This window comes from Dysidea avara, chromosome 10 (assembly GCF_963678975.1).
Source record: "Dysidea avara chromosome 10, odDysAvar1.4, whole genome shotgun sequence".
Taxonomy (NCBI): domain Eukaryota; kingdom Metazoa; phylum Porifera; class Demospongiae; order Dictyoceratida; family Dysideidae; genus Dysidea; species Dysidea avara.
Genome location: NC_089281.1, coordinates 6,051,096 through 6,070,879, shown reverse-complemented (window position 1 = coordinate 6,070,879; position 19,784 = coordinate 6,051,096). Strand labels below are relative to the sequence as shown.

Genomic DNA, 19,784 nt, shown 5'->3' with positions numbered 1-19,784 from the left:
AGTCAGTCAGTCAGTCAGTCAGTCAGTCAGTCAGTCAGTCAGTCAGTCAGTCAGTCAGTCAGTCAGTCAGTCAGTCAGTCAGTCAGTCAGTCAGTCAGTCAGTCAGTCAGTCAGTCAGTCAGTCAGTCAGTCAGTCAGTCAGTCAGTCAGTCAGTCAGTCAGTCAGCAGAAAATTCCATTAACCATTAAATAAAACAATAAATTTCGTAGCAACCTATTGGAAGCATTTTGGATCACACTGAAGGCACTTTTGGGCATAGTTATACCTAACCAATACTGCCAAAGTGCCATGAAGGTATTGTGAGGCTGTTTTGAATGATAAACCCAAATCTTTATGATCCTGTATGATTTGGTGGGAATGCATTTAATTTAAGTATGAACTTGCTATATTATTATATTTCAATGCACAATGATATGTTGAACGATACACATTCTATTCTGGATTGTCAACTGCACACAAACCTTTTGCTCTTTGGATAGCTGCAATATCTCCACAAGCAATGGACTGTGTCAGCGTGTGTGACTTATGAAGGTTAGAAAGTGTTCTATAAATCCTCCTAAATAATAATGATGATGATGATGATACTGTTAATACTGGGTACAAATACACCAAGAACAATGATTAGAATATTTATCACTAAATACATACACAATATTGACATAAAAATAATATAACTATATTAACCTTTGTGGGGGTTGAATATGCAATATCTGCACTAAACAACTTGGATTATATGCCTTCAAAACATTTCTGAATGCTTCAGAGATTTTGGCAGCACCTTCAGAGAATTTCAAAAAATATGTTATTTCAACTTCCTCATGCTGCATTGCCAAGATTTTATCTGCTACAATGGATTCAATATCATCATCATTACACTGATCTGACTCTAAGTCACTGATATCACTAATACCACTACTACTGTTCTTTGTCATAGACATCTTGTTAATTTCAACTTTGTGGACAATCATATGGAATACAAAACCCATGCGCAAATCTATTTTTTTGTCAGTCACATCATATTGCACACAAAGAAGATCTCCCTTGCGAAGATCAAACATCTCAATGCTGGACCTATTAAAATCCAGTGGAGGTTTCATGATAATATAATCGTCCTTAGGAATTCTATAATAATCACCAATGTAGCTGTCACAGCAATACTCCAATGCAGGCCATTGTAAGCAAACGTTTTCTAGCAATAAAACATCACGTGTATTGACACTGCTAACTGCATTCTCAGCAATAACTACTTGCCCCCATAGTTTCTGATACTCATTAATGTCTGCATAGTAGCCTTTGGATGCAGTGACTAATGACACATCAGTAAAACATCTCTCTGGTTCAGAATTATGCTGTATGCAGACTTTTAGAAAAGGAGCAATTTCAACTTGTTGAATTTTTGGATATATCAAGGCTGTGTCTTGAGCAGCACCAAACCACACATGTAGCATGTCATATTTTCCCTGCATTTGCATTTTAACTGTTCCTGACCAAAAAACTGTTTGATCGGCTTCTTGAGTAAATCCTTGCTTCTGCACAGATCTTTTCTTATGGTAAGATAATATCTTAATTGCATTATGACAACAAACTTCGGTAGGGTTAAGCATCACACTGGTTAACTGCTTCCATTCTCCCTGACTGACCGTAACAGTGGATGGGTCCATGTTACCAAATAGCTGTTTCTTCTCCAATTCAATATCATAATGAGATTCCTTGTCTTCGTTGCTACTGTTGGCCAGAAACAAAGTGATATGCATTGTTGTATTGGTGTCTTGATTATTACTCAAAGTAACAGCACGCTGAGAGGTAAAAATAGAGGATGGGCCTACAAAAGATGCAACTTTCACTTTCCATTCATAAGAATAAGTGGATGAACGAGCTAAAGAATCAGAACCCTTAACAGCAAACAGATGAGCTACGTTAAAAGATGACTGGTGCTCAGTTAAGTTCTGCAGTTCATAACTAGGAAATGACAGTTTTAACCGATTTTTGTCATCAATTTTTTCAACATAACCAACAATCCTATGATTGAATGCTTTTAAGGTAACTCCAAGTTGCAGGTTAAATACATTTTCCTCAAATTCCAGTTTCCGTCTGAAATCTCTGTTAGCCTTTTCACATATCAAGCGCAATTTTGCATGATCATATTTGGATGGTTGAAAATTGAGTGTAGAAGACAACATATCTTGTACAACAATGTCAAAATAACTGGTTAAAGGAGATGCAAACATGGTAGTATACACCACAGCTTCATGGGAAAAGTTATTGAAATCCACATTGTCATCTTCAGTACAAGCTACAAACTCCTTAACTTGTTTAATATTTCTAAATTTCTGTGCTGCAACACAAAACTGTGGAAAGCAATTATCATAAGCTAAAAGAGAAAGGTATTTAAAAATGTTATTATCCTTCAATGCCTCAAGAAGAAGTGAAAAAATGTGGCCATTGATGATAACATTTGGCAATACTTTTAAGCCATTGTTCGGTATAAAATACTTGTTGTGAACTGAAGTTTGCAATGCCATGCCATGTTCATTACAAACTACTTTTCTTGCATCTTCACTAGATGGAAACTTACAATAAAGTGGGAATGACAAATATGAACTCTCAGCCAGCTGTATAGCTACCAAACGATTAGCCCATAAAGAAAACTCCTTTAATATCAACTGTGTACATGGGGTTTCTGATATATCTAGTAAACAGCTGTATGCTGCTTCATAGTAGCCCAGTCGTTTGTACTGTAAGCATTGAGCAACTTGAAATAATACAGAAATCTCCTTAAATTCTGCTTGATTCTCAATGAGACTTTCAACATTGTCTGCTGTGTATGTTTTGATTAGAACACCCATTACTTCTTTAATTGGGTTGTCAAAAGGCCTGTAGGTTAATCTTCCATTATGAACCTCAGCCTGACAACTGACACTAAAACAGTGGCGTGGCTCGTTCATTGCAAAATTCACTTTATTTAATACTTTAGGTGGAAACATTGAATAGAACTTCCACTGATGCAGTTTATCTGTCTTAACACAAGCAGACACCCCTCGTCTTTCAACTGATTCAAAAAGCTCTTCATCTTCAATGCATTTAGCAACATTTAGAACATAAAAGCTGATATAGTAAACTTCAGTGTCTCCTTTATTAACAGTGTGTAAAGAAAAAGCATTTTCAATCACTCCACCAACTTTTTGTGTAATTGCAAACACATATTCAGGTTTGCATTGTTTTGTTTGTTTGATGAGCTTAAAATTGCTTTCTGACTCACAAAAATCAAAATTATATTGGACACGCAACAATTTTTCACCACTACTGAATGTGTACCCTTTAGGAAATGAGTCAATTACCACACCAACTGGAAATTTATGAGTGTCTGAGTTCCAGCAAAGATACTGCAAAACAAAAATCCTTTTTTTTGCAATCTCTGCAGGAAATACTTGGAAAATACGAGGAACTTCACTCAACGAATGTGAATCAAACACTGCAACACCATTAGTAGTTTTCGAAAGGAATGGAAGGTTATAAAATATGGGATCCTTTTTGTTTATGGGATAAAATCGACTGGAGTTGTTGCTATCAACTTCACAAAGGAAAAGAGGACTTTCTAGTGAAATCAATTGAACAACTCTACCGAATTCCTTCTTTGCTTCCTTTGATGGAATGTGATTACCCACCAATTCAATTAACACAACACTTTCATTGAATGCCCCACGCAAGTTGCTTTGACCATTGACATGAATAATTCTGTTATGATTCTCAACTTGTCTTGCCATTGCATGATACCGTGACTGAAAATATATAACACATCTTATGCAAGAGCCTGAAAAAGAATCAAAGTCATCTTCATCTTCTTCACTGTCATCTGATTCAGCGTGATTAACCCACTGCATATCTCCCTGCATTTTGGAAAACCTTAGCGCTTTCTTGTGTTCCTCAAACTGAGCTAACAACTTAAGATAACCCTTAACAATTTCGTCACCAGAACTAATCTGTTTTTCTGAATAATTTCGACTGATCTGCAGTGCATTCTGCAAAGCTTCTTTTTCTGACTGTCCAAAATTAGTATTTAGGGAAGAAAATGTTTCACAATCAAGGCAACACTGAATGTAAGTAGCCCAGCATCTCCTGCCAGTCTGCATGTTTTCTTCAAGCTGGCAAATAAAGTACGGATTTCCAACACAAACAAGCAATGATTGAGAACGTGTAATAACTGTGTTAAAAACAAAAGGATCACACATGCTTTTAGTGGGGTTCTTGGAACATCCAATACCATCAGTGGCTTCATTGGTACTAATAAAAACAGCACGAAACTCTCTACCTGTATAAAGATAAGTATGTACAATTAAACACACATGTGATAATTACCTTGAATATCAAATGAAGGCAGAACTTCAACATAGGAATGCAGTGCACCCAACTGTTCATGAAATTTTATAACCTGTTAACATAATATATATGTACGTATGCAGTGAATCATTCATTATATATATACAAAATTAAAGTACATGATGATTATCTTTCAATGCACAATATCGTCCATTCTAAGTTAATAAATACTCACATGGAATGCATACAACATGACTGACACGAAGCAGGATATGTAAGCAATAGCATACACAAGAATATCTAATGTACAACACTTAATCATTCACCCAGTATCATATGCTTTTATAACTTGCAGAGAGTTTGTCATTTCTATACCAGGTGTAAGTAACTTTCCTTGTTTCATTGCTTTTTTTATACCTAATTCGACTTTAAAACTTCTAATTTTTCCTTGTACATACTTGTAATGCATGTAAATTATTAGGCCAACACATACTTGATTTCTGTTAGAAGCAACAATGCAAACTGATGACTTTTCTCGACTCCCCCACTGTGCAGGCCAAGGGTTAGTATACTTCTTGACTTCCTTTATCACAACATCAACTTCACTCATGTCAATGTCAATGACATTCTGAAACTTTCCATAAGTCAAAGAAGTACAAACAAAATGTAATGGATAACAAGTTGATGGATGAAGTACAGCAGTACTCTTGGATACAACAGAGCTGTTGTAAAATAAATTAGATGAAAGACGCATGATGGCTTCATGACTTCGATAGTTAATGAGAAGGTGTGATATCCATTGTGGATTACTGTTGTAATGATGATGCAGACGCTCAACTAGTGATTCAGCCAGACCATGTTTAATTGCATTTTCACCCAACACAAGTGTTTTGGGTCCAACCTGCAAAAAATGCAATGATTATAAACATGGACTAGTTAATAGAATGCATCTCTCAAAGCATGTGAGCATTGCAAATCACACAACACAGAGACAATGTACTAAAACTAATTAAAGTCCTTTGATATATGGTAATTGGTTTGGCAAAAGCCATGCGTCTGCATGTTGGTATGTCTGGCTTTGAGCTACAGAAAATGAACATTCATTCAATGAATAAAGGATGCTGTATTAAAGCTTAACTTTCTGTTTTCATCGTGTTTACTTAAAGGGTGTGTGGCCAGTAACTGATACCAGGTGAAACAGTTCAGCAGGGGCTAACCTATGTGCTGTAGCAGGCATATAACAACTGAAAAACAACACAACAGGCCTTGTAAGCTACCAGGAATAGAGTATCTTCTCAAGTTGAAAGGGGGAGTATCCCTTTGTACACGAACAAAATTAGGAGCAGCTATGAGGCTTTGTGTAGAGAATTTGCATATGAAAACACAATAGCCAAACTATAAAACAGTTCAGAAGATACTTCTGTGCATAATTTGTGGTTTAAAGCGGTTTGCTTGAGATACGGTTCCTTAGTGATGCATAGCAACATAAAACAATAAATTACAAAATAATCGGTGAATTACAAAATATGTTTAATTTTAATGTACTGCATGTATTGTCACAAAACAAGGTGAGAAACAAAGTTACAATAATTAATAGCATTCTGTGTGTTGATTAATTGGAATAGTATTACTGGGTGCCTGGTTTTTAGAAATACGTAGCACAACATCAGCTCACATTCATACATGTCTACACTATAAATTACACACCTGCAAATGATCTCCAGCTATTATAATTTTTGTTCTTTCATTTGCAAACATCAATGGAGCAATAGTCTCAGGCTCACGAGTTTGAGCACCCTCATCAATAAGAATATGAGTGAAGTATCCTCTAGGTAGCTTTTCAGTAGATGCAAAGCGCAGAGCTGTAAGGAAAGTTGTTATCACAACACGTCGCTCATCTAGTAATTCTTTCGTTATTTTCTTATCATTGAACTTGACAGAATATGGTTTGTCTGTTTCTGGACTTGAGTCTTCAGTGGATAGTCTAACAGGAGCAACCCTTGAAGGAAGAACTTTGGTTGATTCAATAGTTCCAAAATATTTTGAAACAAATGTGTCTGCTGATTTATTATGGTGAGTAACAATGAGAACTTTAGCAGTTGCATCTTCAGTGACAATTGCAGCAGCTGCACAAGCTAATACATGAGTTTTTCCAGTACCAAATGGACCAACAAGAAGAAACGGAGCATCAGAATCTGCTGACAGCATAGAAGTAATGGCATCTAGCTGTAATGGATCTGGTGTAAAAGGTGAACCAAATTTAGTATCTAAAGCTTGCTTCTGATGTTTTTTCTTCAAGCCAATTGGAAAGAGTTTATGAATTATTGCTTTCGGTATATTTTCTATTGCAAGGTGTAAATCTAGAAAGTAACGATGCTTAATCTGAAATTGTGCTATGATGTTGGATATTTTAACATCTTCACTCAGGCCAATGGTACTTATGTATGTTTTAAACTTTTCAACATTCTTATCATCAGGTCTGTCTACCAATAATATGGGAACATGTTCCATTTTAAAGGTAGTGGAGGCTTTTTTGAAAGGCACAGAAATTACCTCAGCCACAAGTTTACACGACTGTGTCAATTCAAATCGGACTGATTGGCTTGCTTGTATTACGTACTTTGCAGAATCAGCATCTTTCATAACTATATATCCAAGCAAAGAGTTTTCCAAATTGGGCATAATATCTCTTGCTTTAGTGTTGTTGTGGTGAAATACTACTACATCCACAGGATCAACACATCTATACAAAAGTTAAATTGCAATAACATACACATGTATCAAGACAGCTCAAGAAGACACCAGTGTGTTATTAACAGGAAGAATCATAATGTAACTTTTACGCAAACATAGCTCTGTGCTGCCTTCATGAAACAAAATGATGCTTTGCTATGTAAATGACCTCCATCTTCAGTAGTCACCATACCATATTTGCTCCAAGCATTTCTGAGACATGTCTTCAAAATTATTGGCTTCATTCTTTGTTTTTCCTACTTGTTTCATTTGCACACTAACAAAATTGCCATAAAATGCATATGCATTATCTGATTGCCTTGAAATTTGGCAGACAAAATGGCGCTGGGTACCAAGTTTGGTTTGAATACAAGAAACATTTGCAGACATATTCAAGAAAAAAAACACAAATACGCTGTCATTCCCTACAGGGCAAACCACTTATGGGAAGCTAACGATTGGGCTAACCATCAAACCTCATGGTTTGGTAGAAATTGAAGCAATAGCTATGGAGTTATAATAAAAATTATTAAAAAGCGAAACATGGGTAGCAAGCATGCAATTGCATTTCGTAAAATACCATAGAGTCAAGTGCACTTATATGTTAAGTGCATATTATTTATTAAGCGCATACTCGTTTCTTGCACTTAATCATGGTTGGTAAGCGCATGTGTACGAACACAATGCTCCAACACGAGGTGCAGCTATACAACAATAGAACTGTGCTAGGCTCAAAATTTCACGTGGTACATGACTAATAATAATACCAAGCAAAATGGTGACGTCTTCTGTGGCATGTAAATAGTGTTCCAAACAAAACTTCCCAATTTTCAAATTAACATGTATTAGTTAGGAAAAATTCTCGCCCATTTTCTGGCCATGATTGGATTTGGTGGGATATTATGTCCTTTCAAAGTATAAGAGGAAGCCTACTGCATGACTGTTTTTTTCTACTAACAATACAGTTGTTAGGAGAACCTGAAAACTCTAGTACAGGGCTTATGATAAAATCCTTTAAGTGTTGGAACAAATCTCCTGAAAAACTTGGAGTTGGTCGGACAAACATGAACACACCAATACACTGTATAGACATAAATGCACTTCGTCACAGCCAAAGACTGCTGTATGGTATGGGGTTTTAGCATTGGTATCTTTGCGGTCCCTCCCTTGGGTTGCAACAATGTAGCAGGCAATAAAATCTAGAGTATTCAGTTAAGTAATCAGTGCACTATTGTGTCATGCGGCCAACTACAGCTAGTGCAGATGAGCAACAGACACATGTGTATTTTACAGGAATGAAAACACTGTTTTCACACATCTGTAACTTGATGGTGCCTATATGGAAATTGAATAGTTTTGCTATGGAAACTCCCTCAGAGTAGGACCACCACCTATTTCAAATTTGAGTTGAATCTGCCCAACTATCATTGAGATATTCACCTTCAAAATTTGTCTTATTTTTCTTCTTAATCTCCTTATGCATTCTTAATTCTATTTCTTTTCACACACCTTAGAAAAATTCATTAACTCACACACAATTTAGTTGATTTACTTAAAATTTGGAGTGCAATAAGAGAATAGTGCAGCACATTTACAGTACCATTTTTGCACAGATTGAAGTAAGAACAAGGGAGTTATGCACAATTTTGAAAATTACAAAGAAAGTGATTTGTTGTCATGCCTACAGGGCAATCCACTTGACAGAATAACTTGAAAATCAACCTGTAGATGAAGTAACTATCGTAGTGCAAACCTTTTATGGTTTGAAAGTACTGAGAGCATTAGCTAAGGAAATATATACCAAAAACCAAACATGTAAAACAAGCGCAGTCAAGATATTCTAACAGAACAGTCACCAAGAAGAAAAAAATGTGCACATAAATCACTGGAAAACAAATTTTCTTCAGGATTCGAATCAGAGACATCTAAATCTATATTCTAAAATCCTTTACCACTGCCCACCTCACTTAATTTATACCTGATATGTAAATGAAAGTTCTAGTTTAGAACACTACAATGATATAGTTTTATAATCGTGCAGATCTAACAGTGGTAATTCTATGCGCATTGTACTAGAAGTACTCAGAAAGTGCGTGCTCTATTAGAGTACTACAAAAGTATATATCAAGACATACCATAGTGTGTCGTGCAGCCAAGTACAGCCAGTGCAGGCGCATGACAGACAAGTGTGTATTTTATAGCTCACTTATGGAACCGAGAAAATGTCATTTTCACATACGTATCTGCAGTTTGATATTGCCTGAAGTGGCAGTAATAAATATGGCGAAAACTTCCTGAGGGTAGGGCACCTCCCATTCCAAATTTGAGTTTAATCCGTCCAGGGATGAGTACAAGTTAGTCTTATTTTCTTTCTAATTTTCTTCTTAGTCTTCTATCTTCTTCTAATTGTGCTTCCCTTTTACCATTTAGAGAGTCAATTCAGCTACAAACTAGTCACCCTGTAGGTTCAGCCTTGTACAGTCACCCTGAAGATCTCGCTGTAGATAGTTCGGCTATACAGTTATGTACATAACACTCTGTACAGGGTTCAGTTATGTAACAAGTCACCCTAATAGCTACATGATAACTGTTTTATTCAGTTTCAATATTACAATAAAGACATAGATTCACGCAAATAACAGTCTTTGACAATTCCTAGTGCTATAGTAAAGGAAAAAAAAAAAAGTTAAAAAGGAAGCCTCAAAGCTAACCATAGGCTGGCTTTGGGGCTTACAATTACAAGAAGTGATATCTATAGTAAAACAGCCAAGCTGTGAAAAAGGGTGCAGCCCTCTAAAAACACATGGGTGAAAAAAAGTAAGGAAATCAAAGGTGGGTGCCAATAAATGGCTGTAATGATGCTAATAGAAATGGTATTAGGGTCATTCCATGTCAAATCAACAAGGAATTTAGGGTCACCTCTCGGATTTTGATGAAACTTGGTGTGTTTGTAGTACCTATGGTGCTTATCACTCATGCAAATTTTTAGCTCCATACATTCCATAGTTTCTGATGTATGACCACAAATATTTTGAATATTTCATGAAAATTCGGTCCATCTCTAGTTACAAAATCAACTGCAGCTGTGTACTGTGTAAATATTTTTAAACACAATTTTCAGTGATGGAAGACTGTTGATTGACCTTTCCAGTGATCCCTAAATTATGGGGTATCTACTTAATTATGGTTCAATAGTACTTCATTGAAAATTTTAATCCTTTATATTTTGAAAAATACTGCTTGAAATTTTTCAAATTCTTTTGTGAATAATGATTGGGTCATGGTCTATGTTTGATAAAATTTTTGTGGTGGGACCACAATGGGCTCAAGAGATATATAATGAATTATGTTGTGGTATGCGGTGGAATTTGTAGTGTATTATTGCTGCATTGGAGTGTACACCTCCAATAACCACTCACAACAAGGCCATGCCAAGTTTGTCTTACAGAGTGAAGGTGTCTAGGTACATTGCAACCTGTATTAGTGACCACCTGTATTGAAAGACCATCTATAAGCTGCAGCTAATTTATACTTTAATTGGATATTAATGTATAGCAGCAAAGAATCAACCCTTTCTAGCAAATCCAAAAATGGTCCTTTTTAGACAGGTTGACTATAAATGAGATTATCATGCGTCCATAAACACATTAATGCTGTACCATCTCTTCAGTTATACCTTATTTATTAAGTTAAATCTTGCTGTGGTGCACTCACATACATATCCCCACTCTACACTATTCAAGTTACGTACATGGCTGCATAGGTACAATAGACCTCCTCAAAAAGGATACCTGGGCACCTTAATAGCCTCATGATCTTACTTTATAATTGTACGTACATTTTGGGCCCAAGACAAGTCTGTGGTTTCTCAAAAATGAACACTTCATCAATGGTCCAGGGAATAGAATAGTTACACTATATACAGTAGATGCATTACTTGTACCAAGAGTTTTTATATTATTAACACTTGCTTGCACCTCGATGTGTGATTTATAATACTGTAATTACTAAAGTGGTTTTTCAAAGTATTTTGGGTTGACACTTTGAAGATCAGTACAGGCGAATGTTAAGTATGTGGTCAGCATGTCCTATGTGAGTATGTGCATGAGTTTATGACTTGATCTTCAAAGTGGTCATGAATGTAAAGTAATGTAGTAATTAATTTCACACATTGAGGTACAATTAATGCATGTATGGTAAAAACCCCTCCATTGCTAGGAACATAATAAAGTGCTCATATTACAGAAGCCACAGAAGTATCTTGGTCTAAATGTATGCGCACCACTAGAGTGGGAGTACAGTGTATAAACAGGTGTCCTGGTTCTCAAGATATCCAGGTATCCCTTCTGAGGAGTTCTGTTGTATGTATCTATGTAGCCACATACGCAACTTAAATATGGCTAAGTCCACTACAGTGGTATTCAACTTAATAAAGAAGGTATTTGTGAAGAGATAGTACATTTACATGATGTTCATGGACACATGGTGGTCAGATCTGTAATTTATAGTCAACCTGTCTAATAAGGACCATTTTTGGATTTGCTAGAAAGGGTTGATGCTTTGGTGCTATACATTAAAGAAGTATAACTTAACTGCAGCTTATAGATGGTCTTTCAATACAGGTGGTCACTAATACAGGTTGCAATGTACCTAGACACCTTCACTCTGTAAGACAAACTTGGCATGGCCTTGTTGCGAGTGGTTATTGGAGGAGTACACTCCAATACAACAATAATAGACTAGAAATTTCACCGCATACCACAACATAATTCATTATATCTCTTGAGCCCATTGTGGTCCCACCACTAAAATTTTATCAAACATAGACCATGACCCAATCATTATTCACAAAAGAATTCGAAAAATTTCAAGCAGCATTTTTCAAAATATAAAGGATTAAAGTTTTCAATGAAGTACTTTTGAACCATAATTAAGTAGATATCCCATAATTTAGGGATCACTGGAAAGGTCAATCAACAGTCTTCCATCACTGAAAATTGTGTTTACAAATACTTACACAGTGCAAGGTTGCAATTGATTTTGTAACAAGAGATGGACCAAATTTTCATGAAATATTCAAAATATTTGTGGTCATAAATCAGAAACCATGGAATGTATGGAGCTAAAAATTTGCATGAGTGATAAGCACCATAGGTACTACAAACACACCAAGTTTCATCAAAATCCGAGAGATGACCCTAAATTCCTTGTTGATTTGACACGGAATGACCCATTAGCATCATCGCAGCCATTTCTTGGCCACCACTTTTGATTTCCTAACTTTTTTCACCCTGGCATTTTTGGAGGGCTGCACCGGTCCCTTTTTTTCACAACTTGGTTGTTTTGGTATAGATATAACTTAATAATGGTTAAGCTAGGTAATAAAACCTAATAGAGTGCTCGGCTAGATAATAAGTGTTCAGCTAGATAATAAAGCCTATTAGTGCATTCAGCTGCCAATAAAACAGAACAACCTATTAGAGTGTTTTCCGCTAGGAAATTTATTAGTGGTTCAGTTAGGTAATAAAATCTAATGGAAAGTATGCATAATATGCTTTGATCTTTGGAGGATAAAATCCACTAAGAGACCTGCTAGCAGGTTCTTAAAATGGTTAGAAACCTGCTAGCGGAAAAGACCTCAAGCATCACAAATCTCACTTTCGACCATTGATTTGCAATGATCCCTCCAAGCATATTCAGGCTGATCGCCTGCAGTGGGCGACCAGTCACCCAGTGGTTAACCACTTTATTCATTTCATAGGCATACCTAAAAGAATTTGATTATGGGAGGTACAATTTAATGTTGTACGTATGGTACCATTTAAATGTAACGTTGTCTTGCGAGAGAGTAAGTAATTAAAAAACTCAATAATTAAAGGGCGTGGCACCTGTTTCGCTCATGAGTTTTCATCCCAAATGAAACAGGATGAATACTCATGAGCAAAATGGGTGCCACACCATTTAATTCACAAGTTTTTAAATTGCTCACACTCTCGCGAGACAACATTACATTTGAGCAGTACCATATGCTTGTTGCGATGAACGAAGAAGTCCAGAAATATCACGAAAAATTCTGTTAGTGCCCATCTGTTTCTAGAGTGTTTTAAGGCTGCTTTTGTCTTCTATTAAACCTTTACTAATACCTAAATGGGTAAGCTTCCTTGTAGAAATGTTTTGTGCTATAACGAAAGCATGCACCAGTTAGACTTGGATCTGTCACAACTCAGTGATCAATAATGTCGGGCCGAATTAGCGGTAGCCAGTGCCTATGGCGTCACAGCTGTGTAAAGAATATGTGTGTCGAAGAAGCAGCTCGTGTGGATTTATACGATAGGAACGAATTGTCACAAGTTGTGCCTTCAGTGGCGCCACAGAACAGGAAAGGAAGTGGTGCGAGCTTCGATTTTTTCAACACTTCGACAAAAGCACGTTAGTCTACTGTGATTATTTTTAACAATGTGTGACGATTTCAGTACAACATATAACCCAATCCCACAATGGCTCCACCTATATGCCCATATAAAACGCATACATTTTCTAAGTTAGTTAGAGACCTAGCACAAAGATCCTCGTGCTAGGTCTCCAACCTACACTTAGGCCATTTAGTTACATAATAAATTACAGCTACAGTAGGGGACAAAATAAAAGTTTACATTTGCTCTAGTAAAAACGTTTGTCAAGGTGTCGTTTTATACTTGTCCCGTTTTTACAAAACAAACGTTTTTTCTCTTTAAAAAAACCGTTGCATAGTAATAACGATTGGGGTGCATAGCTAATTCACGTATAAAACTTATTAAGTGTTTTTACGTTTGCTACAGTAGCTATATAAGTATAATGCAGTAGGTATGTAAAAGACTGTAACAGTTGTTTGTTCGATTGTCTGTGCTACTGAAATATGGTTTATTCTTGGTACGAGAAACGGCGAATTTTATACTATTACCAACAAGGGTATCTACCTCCAACAATAGCGAAGCTGCTGAAAGACGAAGGAACTGTCACAGCCTCATGAATTGGGATAGCAAAATTTATCAAGAAGTTTATAACAACAGGATCCATCGCAAGAAGCCCTGGTTCTGGAAGACCTTCGAAGATAACACGAAATACAGAAGATAGTCGATGAACGGATGATGGAGGACGACGAAACGACAGCCATCCAGTTACACGCTCTGTTAACAGGAATGGGCCACCAACTTTCCAGAAGAACTATTCTTCGTTGTCGTACGGCACTTGGGTGGACCTTCAGGGGTAGTGCCTACTGCCAATTAATGCGCGAACCAAACAAGTTGAAACGTCTGGAGTGGGCACAGCAACATCGAAACGATAACTTTGACAACATTTTGTGGACTGACGAGTGCTCCGTACAACTGGAGACACGCAAGCGTTTTTGTTGCTGAAGAAAAGGGGAAGCACCACGGTTAAAACCTAGGTAATTATTTACTAATTCATTATTTAATAATAAATGCAATAAATTGTTTAAAATGTAAATGTATGTAATTGTTATTTCAGAGCTAAACATCCTGTGAAAGTTCACATCTGGGCAGGGATCAGCAAACGTGGGAAGACTGGGATATGTATTTTTGAAGGTACAATGGATGGTTCTTTCTACGTCAAAATCCTGGAAGAAACTTTGATCCCTTTTCTTCAGAAAGTTTACCCTGATGGACATCGTTTAATAGCTGACAATGATCCAAAGCACACATCTAATGAGGCAAAGCGATTTCTGAAAGATCAAAAAGTCATCTGGTGGTGAATGCCTGCTGAGTCGCCGGACTGCAATCCCATCGAAAATCTCTGGCACGAGTTGAAAGAGTACATCCGACGTGTCAAAAAACCTAAAACAAAGCAAGAACTAATAGATGGGATTAAAGAATTCTGGGACAGCATGACTGTCGCCAAGTGTTTAAAATACAACAATCATTTTAAAAAAGTATTACCAAAAGTTATATAATTAAATGGAGCTGCTACTGGATACTAACTGAAATACAACTTGTGTAATATTTTATTGCTACTACGTACATGTTTAATTTTATCATACTTGTAAAACTGAATCTAATTTACGGAGGAAAGCTAACTATGGTTTATCTCTAATTCGATTTTGCTATTATACTGAAAGTCCTATTATATTAACCTCTATCCACCCCATAACGTCACTCTATCACACTACAGGAACACAAGCGATCACAATCACAGCAGCTTCGCAGACAATGATTGTAATCATGGAAACTCACCTTGGTTTACTTTGATAATCACTAAGGAACTCCCTTATAACACCCGTTCCTGAAAGCCACATTTACTTGTGTTGTCAGTCGAAACAAGCGTCTTTGCTACACCGAGATGAGCACACACGCTAAAGGATCGAATCTTCTAGAAGAGCTCACGTGAAGCAATCCAATTAATACGAAGGAATATTTTTTGCTACCACATGACTTTTAAAAAGTACTTGTATGGTTCAACGTCAAAGCTCGAGATAAAGGAACTGGTGAATGACAATGACTCGATCGGTACATTTTCACATCATCAAATAGTAAGTTGCATATAATTTCCACTATAGTCAGTATGTATGTAATACAGTAATATGAGAGTATGTAAAGAATAATATGTAGTTAGCTTGTATAAATAATTTATTGACTATGGATTCTGATTTCTTAGCCGCTTGCAGCGTTGGCCGATAGACTTAGCACATTCAGTCCAGGTGCTTTCAACTTTTAATGGATTCAGCCAGTATTCTGGAAACAGCTGAAATATTTTTCTCTTTAATTCATTCAGCTCTACAATTGGAAGAGCAGGGTATAGCGTACTACCAAGTGGAGTACATCTAACCAGCACATCATCCCCAAAGTATGACTTCTGAGCCAGTCGTTGAGCTAACGTTGACACCTTGCTTTCTTTGTGATATCGCTTGTACTTCGCTACAATGATGTCTGGACCCACTAATGAATTGCAATTTATTTCACTTGATGAAACCATACCATATTTATGGGCATTACTGGATATTGGTATTTCAATGCAAGAAGCCAATGATGAAGTTGCTGATGATGCCTGTAGGTTTGCTGCTAATTGTTGATTCGATGATGAAGCCTGCTGATTTGTTGATGTTTGTTGGTCGGTGAGTGATGATGTTTGTTGGTCAGTGAGTGATACTGTTAGTTGGCGTGTTGATGGTGTTCGTTGATATGTCGGTGTTTGTTGATGTGTTGGTCTTCTTCGTTGATGTGTAACACTGCTTGTTAATTCATTGATATATCTGCTTGATGTTGATTCATTGATGTATCTGCTTGATGTTGATTCAGATTGGATTTCTGTTTAAAAATAATAACAACTATAAGATCACAACACTAGTTACCATTTGTTCTTTGTTGAGTATTTTCCACGGCTTTGAGTAGGTGAATGATTGTTGTTTGATTCTCCATTAGTGTTTTTACAGAATCAACTAGAAATTCCATAGTTTCAATAATGTTGTTACCATCAATGCTGTTGCTGCTGATGTACTATTTTGATTGTTGCTATTGTTACTGTTGCTGTTTGTTCTACAGGGCATATCATTCTCAGAATCTGTGATATATAACAGTGATCACAACTCTTTGATGTAAAAGATAAATACCTGAATCACAGAATGCCAGCTCATCATATGGGTCCCAGGTACCACCAAACATGGAGTGTAATTGATCCAGGACCCTGTCAGTCTGCGGTGATGTCATTTCTTCAACTTCTGATACCAACGAGCTAAAGAAATCTGGGTTAGTTGTTGTTGTTGTCGATGTTGAAGGCGGTACATAAGGGAAGCTCCTTAAACTTGCTGATGGTGTCACCACTGTAGATGTCACAATTGGCAAAGTGGGAGGTGTCATCGCTGCCCAACTAGAACTGATGGATGTCATCAATGTAGAACTGTGAGACGTGACTAATGGTAAAGTGACAGGTGTTGTCATTACCAAACTGGCAGCTGTTATCATTGCCGAACTAGGAACTGTTGTCACTGCTGAGTTAGGAGGCATTGTCATTGTCAAGTTAGGAGGCATATTCACTGCCAAACTATGAGGTGTTGTCACTGTAGAACTGTGGGGCAATGGTAAAGTAACAGCTGTGGTCACTGCCAAGCTGAGAGGTATCACTACTGGCAAAGTTACAGGTGTGGTTGCTGCCAAACTGGGAGGTAGGACTTCTGTCTGCACAGTGGATGAACTGGAAGATGTCACCAGAGAGATACTACAGGTAGTAGCTGTTGCCTCAACAGAACCCACTTCAGATGTTGGTGTGACAAATAAAATTGTACCTGTAATTTATTCATTATTGATGTATATGTAGAATTATTTTAACTCACCACTATTTTTCTTTTTCTTTGTTTTAGCCTTTTCTTCATTGTTGTTTGTCTTCCGTTTACGTTTTGTTTTCTCTTTTTCTGCTTCATTGCTATTCATCTTCTGTTTACGTTTCTTTGTCTTTCTTTTAGGTGCTGTTGGTATTGAAGTTTCTTCTACTGGGATGGTGACAGTTGGTGGAACCCAGTCACCAGTGATAAACTGGTCTTCTAACTTGTCCATTTCAGCTTGTGTGCCTAAAATATACATTGAAACTATAAAATTGTATAACATTTGTATGTTTTCTTTACCTCTGGCCACCACAATGCCATTGTGCTTCTTGTTTTTCCCCATTGTTAATTGGCACTCCTGGCCTATGGCCACTTTGTCAGGCTGCACTTTGGAAGCGTTAATTGAAGAAACGCTGCCTTCTGGCCAATCCACAACATAATGACTGTAGTGTTCTGTAAAAAGGGTTGCATAATAAACACATTACTGGTAAATGGGCTAGTGGTTTGTGTCTGGGCGGTAAAAAATTATTTGACTAATTGCTTTATGGTTACGGGTATATCCCACAAACCACTAATGAGTAATAGCTTACCAGTTTGTTCGTTAGTGAGTGCCAGCGCCCGTCAAGCACCCACTGGCCTTTCGCTTTCCATGACAGCCTGCACTCTCGTAACCACCTGCTTTGTGCACAAGGATACAGTGCGCGTTGCCGCCCTTCAACTTCGTTGCGTAATCGTTTAAACGATTGCACCATCGTCTAAACGATTATGTAATCATCTAAACGGTTATGTAATCGTATAAACGCTTATGTAATCGTTTTTGTATAATCGTTTTATGATGCACAGTCATTATAACGATGAAAACTTAACAACATTACCATCGTTTTTTAAAAACGAATGTAAACTTTATTTTTTCCCCTACTGTATAATAAGTTTCATTATCTATCTGAACTAATACCACATTTTAGTATCCAGCTCAATATAACTAGATATACAGAAGGTCTTTATTGAGTCTTTCCTTATTCCTATAGAGACGGGGGAAAACAAAGTACAAGGGAAACTTGCACCAGAGAAGCTGAGGACGAGGGTGAAAATAAAATATTATATCCCAGTGCAAATCACAACCTATAAACCATCACTGAACTGATTTTTAGTGATATGTATTCTAAATCATTTATTCATCATGAAGTAGCTCAAGTAGCACAAATGTACATCATAGATATTCTGAGTTACTAAACATTAAGCAGTGTTACCCAGTCTGCCTCTCTCTACTTGCATAATATGGCTGGTTTTGAGGCTTGCTCCCATGCACTATTTGACTACTTACACACTGATACAGTGTAAGTTAGTTATCACCCAGTGCGCAGCACTTGGATCCTTCCGCACACTGGGACATAAATAACCCTAAAAGCCAGCTTTGGGGCTTACAACTACAAAAGGAAGTGACAACTAAGCCAAAACAAAACAGTTGTAGTCTCCCAAAAAAGCCAGCATCAAAAAAAGTTGTGAAATCCAAGGTGGCGGCCAAGAAAATGGTTGCGATGCTGGATTTATGGCAAAAATGTTAATAACAACAATTCAGGTGAATTTAAGGGGTGCACAATTTAACCGTTAAAGATTTTGCCATTAATCTACTATATCCATCATAGCCATGTCTTGGCCACTACCTTGGGATTTCACTGGCTTTTTGTGGGGGCACATCCTTTTTTCACAGCTTGAGCATTTCAACTTAGATATACATAAGATTTAGTATTACAATTACTCACCTCTTATTAAGCTCTTCAATGTGTTGTTTTTCTTCCCAGTGCAGCAAATCATGAAACTTCCTGACATAGTTACCTGCTGTCAGATTACTAGCAATGGCACCTACACTTGGGTTTTGTTTAATTGAAAACTTCCCCTTGACAAATGAAAAAGGCTAAAGAATACAACTTACACTGAATAATTCTGCATTGTAGGAGTAGACTGCACTAACCTTAAGTGGCACACTCCCACCCAAAGCATCTTTGTAACCTTTGACCAACATTGTACCTAAAGCAAAATGTATGTTGAACATTAATGCATACGCTACATCACACAGTACAGTAATACTGTATACTAAGGGCCATGAATGTTCACAGTTTTCACCAGAAAATATCATCTATGCTTCGAGACAACTTGGCAGTATCGATTACGTACATGTATAATCAAGCCCAAAAATTCCTTCAGAGCAACCGACTGAATGACTTACAAATGTCTTCAGACAAGCACAACTCACTGCAAACACTACGGACTTGATCACTATTCAACATTGCTTGGGCCTGAGATGTACGTATATTTCATCAACTGCAGCAGCTACAATGCATGCATCATAGACTTACCTTTGTGCTCCTAAACTCTATTTTGTTTTGCTCGCAGTGAAAGGTGTTAATTTGCGTCAACGGTTTT

At 37.0% G+C, this 19,784-nt stretch overlaps 2 protein-coding genes across 2 annotated transcripts in view; both read right to left on the bottom strand.

Annotated features, from left to right (window-relative positions):
- The window catches only part of LOC136268448 (3'-5' exoribonuclease HELZ2-like), a 38,174-nt gene that overhangs the window by 8,165 nt on the left and 10,225 nt on the right, over positions 1-19,784 (bottom strand). Inside the window, exons 4-10 of the mRNA XM_066063792.1 lie at positions 19,333-19,388; positions 19,124-19,275; positions 6,026-7,061; positions 4,812-5,219; positions 4,358-4,430; positions 686-4,310; positions 463-557 (exon numbers count right to left, since the gene is read on the bottom strand). Coding sequence (XP_065919864.1) covers positions 463-557; positions 686-4,310; positions 4,358-4,430; positions 4,812-5,219; positions 6,026-7,061; positions 19,124-19,275; positions 19,333-19,388 — 5,445 coding nt within the window. The remainder of the gene's footprint in view (positions 1-462; positions 558-685; positions 4,311-4,357; positions 4,431-4,811; positions 5,220-6,025; positions 7,062-19,123; positions 19,276-19,332; positions 19,389-19,784) is intronic.
- LOC136268449 (uncharacterized) lies at positions 15,559-17,960 on the bottom strand. Its single transcript, XM_066063793.1, has 4 exons — positions 17,373-17,960; positions 16,653-17,324; positions 16,395-16,603; positions 15,559-16,350 (listed from the first exon to the last, which is right to left on the bottom strand). The coding sequence occupies exons 1-3, from the start codon at positions 17,701-17,703 to the stop codon at positions 16,482-16,484; spliced, it is 1,125 nt and encodes a 374-aa protein (XP_065919865.1). The 5' UTR covers positions 17,704-17,960; the 3' UTR covers positions 15,559-16,350; positions 16,395-16,481.